The sequence below is a fragment of the Solanum lycopersicum genome, chromosome 7 (assembly GCF_036512215.1).
Source record: "Solanum lycopersicum chromosome 7, SLM_r2.1".
Classification (NCBI taxonomy): Eukaryota; Viridiplantae; Streptophyta; class Magnoliopsida; order Solanales; family Solanaceae; genus Solanum; species Solanum lycopersicum.
Window position 1 is genome coordinate 61,122,646 of NC_090806.1, and position 5,910 is coordinate 61,128,555.

Genomic DNA, 5,910 nt, shown 5'->3' on the forward strand with positions numbered 1-5,910 from the left:
AGTTTTGGTACATTGACTTTCAGATTCTAGGTATTGAATTCCGCATTTGTTAGTTAATTAAATTTGTTTCTGTAACTTTATTGTCTTAATTTTGGTTTAGTTGCTTAGTTTGAGTTGTAATAGTGGTTCTCCTATCGGATGGTTAGTGTGGGTGCCAATCACGACAGTTTGGGTCGTGACAATATTTCTCAACTTCCTGGGCTTGAATTGGTCGACAACAGATTTACCTAACTCTCTGCTGAAGTAGATATCAACTCCCTAAACACTTAAAAAGAAAAAGGTATGGAACACAATACCTGCTAGTATATGGTGGAGTATCAAGAAGGATAGGAATAGAAGATATTTTGATGGACGAAAGAGCTCGATATGGAAACTCAAATCCAATTTCTACATTAAGTTGATAAACTATTGATCAAAGAGTAGGTAAAATAACATATGTGCTACTGGCGAAATAACTGCTCAAGATTTCTCTGAAAACCACCTACTACAAAATCTAAAAATGCAACATGGGATGCCAAGCCCCTAAGTGACCACCAAAACACAACATAATAAGACAAACTTATAATTCAGTAACAACAAACAACAGGGTGGAAGAAAAAGTTGAGTTTAGAAGGCAAGTCTTTATATTTTGAGAAAGGTAACCATGAGTTCAAAAGGCAAGACTTTATCCAAATTCACCAAAACTTGACGAAAGTTATGGTAATCCAATTTGCTTTATTTATAAATGTGCAAATTGATGTTGCAGCACATATATCCATTCAGGTACTACATATCATAAAACAAAGAGAAAGACAGGGAAGAAATAAACAGATTTTGAGGAACATGAATACTAGAGATTGAGGACAAGAAAAATTTAGAGACTTCTATCTCACCTGAGAAGCAAAGGAAGATGTGAAAACGATCGAAATACCCATATAAATAAAGCTATTAGTGATATTCAGGAAGCAGGAGGCCCCAAATATTATAGCAGTGTTGAATAATGGGTAGAGGAAATTTTCCTCATTTTTGTATGGACTAAGAGAGTCGAGCTCAAATATTAGAGCAGTGCTGAATAATGGGTAGAGGAAACTTTCCTCATTTTTGTATGGACTAAGAGAGTCGAGCTCAACGTTCACTTGGTAAAAGATGGCAAAAGCACAAGTTGTGAAATAAGGTTTTAGGCCTAATTCACACCCCAAAAGTTCTATTTTCATTTTTTAACACCCCACCTCACGCCCAGTGCTTAGCATCTGGTGCGTGGACAATTTTGATTTTGGGGGCTCCAACATCGGGTGAGACGGACCCTGCTCTGATACCATGTGAAATTAGGTCTTAGGTGTAAGTCATACCCCAAAAGCTAGCTCAAAGGGAGGAGGATTGCCCTAACATTATAAGGAGTCCACCCATCTCATTAACCACCTATGTGGGACTTTTGTCATTCTTTAACACAGGTCCGGAACTGGAAAATACTGAAACCATATTTGCTGTGCTATAATTCCTATAATGCAAGGCTTTTCAAATGGCGAAAAGGAAATTGCTATCTAATGGAGGAGGAAACAAGAAATAATATTAAAGATTTTGGGCACAATAAACATTTCCCAGACTTAAGTTAGAAGATAAAAATGAGTTGTGAAACCTACCACTTTGTCTTTGGGAACATCAAGATGGCACTAGAAGTCTGACTCCTAGAGGTATGCGAACTCTCTACTCAAGTGTAGTCTGGGTGCTTTCTCGCCAAAATATCTTGTATTTCTAACTCCAAAGGCCAGAATATAAGTGTCTTTTGGATAAATGATGAAAACAAATGTTCGTTCCCCCTCCACCCTGTTTTAAAGTTTTCACTTTGGCACATTAAAGCTCCTATAAAGGTAGCTTGTTTGGTTGGACTGCAGCATACAGAGCTTGCCTTACTCTGGATAATCTCCAGAAAAAGGGTTTTGCACTAAGTAATAGATGTTACTTATGTGAAGAAGAGTTGGAGACTGTGAATCACCTTCTTATGCATTGCAGAATGGCTAGATAATGTTGGGAATTTTGCTTCAGTGTTTGCTTGGATCATGCCTCAGAGTGTAAAGGAATTATTGGAGAGTTGACAGCACCAGAGAACACATAAACTTTTAAGTAAATCTGGAGAACTACACCTTTGCGCATATTCTAGAATATCTTTCTAGAAAGAAATAGAAGCTTGTTTTGATGGGCAAAAAAGACCATATTTCTAGAGTTAAAAACAAGTGCAATTTCTTTTGTTGGGGTAAAAGTAGTTTCATTGAAAAATATAGAGCAGTATATGGTGTTTTTGGAGTTGCTAGGAAGATGTTGTAATTAGTCTTTTGTAACTTTTGGTTTTGTACCTTCTTAGTATTTCGTCGATAAACATTTACCTTATCAAAAAAATAAAATAATACCCATTCTTTATCTTGATCATCAAAAGACACCTAAACACTCTCATACACTTCAACAGCTTGAGTAGCTATGCCTCTACTGTTGGCAGCAGAATATTCAAGATCTTTAATAAATTCATCAGTTTAACTTTTGGAGCTTGTTTCATTGTTTCCACACGCTCATATGACAGAAGGAAGCACCCTGAATTAGGAAGGGATAAACTAAGTTTTTAAGAGAAAATACATGCATGGAAACTTCGGATAAGGAAAACAACTTAGAAGACTTTGTGATTTCCTAGGCAAACTGGTTTAGTTCAGAATTTATTGGAACAACAGCCAAATAAGACTATCAGAAAATGCAGAAGTAGAATTGAACAAGGTTGAATCATATAACACTTCGTCATCTGACAATCAGTTAAACAACCTTCTCTGCCAAATACCATATCAGTTGCAACCTATAGAAGAACAATGTGGCAAAAGAGAATTTTTGTTTAACTTCATCAAGAAATACATGTCTAGCTGATCCTAGCTAGCTTAGATTGAGGAGCAATTGTTGTTGTTCATTAAGAAAATAAATTATTCGATACAGATGGTATAAAAAAAATGGTATCCTCATTAACACTATCATATGTTCAATGTCCAGGTAACATTTTAGAAGTACATTTAACAGTTGACACTAATCTTTGCAAAACAAGTTCCAATCGTTGACGAGGCAAACAATTTTGGTCATGAAGAAAGAGCTCATTGGTACCAATTACATTCTATCTTCAGTCTGTTGAATGAAAAGGAGTATTGACAAAAGTTGCTTGGGACTGAAAACATCCCCTTTTACTTAGAAGGGATTAGGAAGGATGTTGCCAAATGATTGTTGAATATAGTTACTCACCTCACATCCCAGAGCCCAGTTTCCTATATGGGGTATATACCAGCCGGGTTGCTGTCCAGAGGACCAAACCTGAGTGCTGAGAACCTTCAGGCATGAGCATCTAGATTCTATTTCTTGTTAAAAAAAATACATTCTATCTTCCGTCTGTAGAGCTAATCACTGTTGTTTTATCAAAACCTTCAGGCATGAGGCGTTTCGCTTCTAGTTCTTGTAAGAGTTTTATAATCACGCCGTCTCTGCCACATCTGAGAAACATGCTGCATATTTCAGTTAACATACCCACGTCAGGGGTAATAGATCTTTCTAGCATCTCTTTCAAGACTTCCATTGCTCCATCATAATCCTCATTCTTGATGAAGGTGGATATCAATAGAGTCAACGTGGGCTTATTAGGGTAAAAACCACCTCTAACCATGCTTTTATAGAGTTGAAATGCACGATCAGGATTCCTTCTGGTACACTGTCCACTGATCAGATAAGAGAAAGTAGAGGAATTAGGAACTAAGTTAGCATTATCAAGTTCTTTGACCAACAATGCAGCTTTCTTTGTCTTCATCTCCTTGCACAGTCCCATAATCAATGCATTGTAAGTCAAGATATCAGCTTTCAATCCATTGTTTGCCATCTCCTCGAAAAGCCTACTTCCCATTTCAGAATTACCAACCTGACTATATGCGTTTATCAGCGTATTATAAGTGACAACATTAGGAGCCACACCGGTTCTCTTCATCTCGCTGAAAAGTTTGTTTGCTTCATGTAATTTCCCTACCTTGCATAAACCATGAATAAGAGTGTTGTATGTAACATTAACTGGTTGTATCCCATTCATCTCCATCGTGGTCTTAAGTTTCATTGCAACACTCAAGAGGTCCCGGTTACAATGTCCAGCAATCAAAGTGTTATAAGACACAGCTGTCGGTTTCAAACTTATGTTCTCCATCTCCCTTAAGACCTCAACAGCCTTTTCTAGTTTTCCCGATTTGCATAAAGCACTCACGACCATATTAAAGGTATAAACATTAGGCGAAATCTTAGACCGACGCATCTCCTTGTAAAAAGCCAATGCAACATCTACCCTATCAGAACTAAGCAACGCGCTCATAAATGCATTGCAAGACTCAACAGTGGGAACAAACCCATACTGCTTCATACTGCAAAATGTATCACTAGCATTCCTAAACTTCTTCAAATGAGCATGACACTTGAACAATGAGTCAAAAACACGCGGTGAAGAATCACAAATTCGATATGATAAAAGTATAGCTTCAAACAATTTACCAGGAAAATCTACAGAACCTGATTCAAGAAGCTTCCTCAAAATTGACTCAGCAGATTTGAACTTCTTACTCTTAGTAAGAACATGAAGAACAATGGAATGATTCTCAAGGGTATTCGAATTCGGACTTTTAACCTCAACCCATTTGAAGAATTCAAGAGATAAAACATAATCTTTTTGAATTTTCAGCAAAATATGCTTAACTCTAAATTGGGTTAAACCAGAAGACAAATTCTCAAGCTTAGTCCAATCAGAGTGTACAAGATGACTATGAGCTACATTAACAAAATCAAGATCTTGTCCTTTCGGCTCAGAAATAGTTCTGTGAGGCAGCGGAATTGGATCCAATTTGCTTTGTTTAGTGGCTATCGATTTCACAAACACCTGGTGGGTGTTTTTGGTTGAATCAAGAAAGGTTGAAAATTTACGAATTTGTTTCAGAATCTTCATTTTCTTGAGTAACCCACCTGATATTTCATTGAGAAGGAACTAACCTCGCAATAAAGGAAGAACCTTTTTCTCTTCTTGAAGCTTTGAGCCACTGCAGGACACCCATCTTTGAAAACTGAAGATTTTGATGGCAAAGGGTACAGCTGCTTGCTTAATTTACCACACTAATTTAGCAATTTTTGACTGAATTCGAGTTCGAATCTAGCTATAAAAAAGTATGTTGGGAGTCACTAAAGAATCGAAAAAGAGAACTTGAATATACATCGATAGAAGAATAAATCCATTAGTCAAACACGATTAATAGGTGCTTTTTTTTCCGTTTGCATAGTACTCCATAGGATATGATAAACTGATTCTTGTTCTACAAAATAATTTTAAAAGAGAGTAATATTATTATTATTATATTAATACATTAGAAATTGTGTCATAGATTTTCTAAAATCTAAGAAGAAATACTATAACGTCATATCATATTATCATATATTATATTATAAATGGAAATAAAAAAAAAACTTAAAAGTTAAATTATGATTTTATCCCTATTAAAAATTAAAATGTTATAAAAATATTTAAGTATTTAATTGAAATATTAAATTATATTATTTTAATAAAAATGTTAATCACTTAAGAATAATTCTTAATTAAAATATCTAATTTAATTTATTTTCTTGAAATTTTTTAAAATATACTACCTTTTACATATAGCAAACATAAAAATAATATTTGTATTGTTATAGTTATAATTTGCATAATTACGCTTTATAACAAACATAAATATATATATTTCGCTATACATAAACAAAAAAATACAATTGTATAATTTGCAATACATATACAAAGAAAATAATTATATAATTCAATATACATGTACAAAAGAAAACAGTTGTATAATTTGTTTCGATATACATATACAAAAGATTAATTGTATAATCTCTGTT

General features: G+C 34.7%; 1 protein-coding gene across 1 annotated transcript; it reads right to left on the reverse strand.

Annotated features, from left to right (window-relative positions):
- Window positions 1-2,899: 2,899 nt before the first annotated feature.
- On the reverse strand, window positions 2,900-5,360 carry LOC101257876 (pentatricopeptide repeat-containing protein At4g26680, mitochondrial). The gene has a single exon (XM_004243517.5). The coding sequence runs from the start codon at window positions 4,970-4,972 to the stop codon at window positions 3,380-3,382; it is 1,593 nt and encodes a 530-aa protein (XP_004243565.1). The 5' UTR covers window positions 4,973-5,360; the 3' UTR covers window positions 2,900-3,379.
- Window positions 5,361-5,910: the final 550 nt, after the last annotated feature.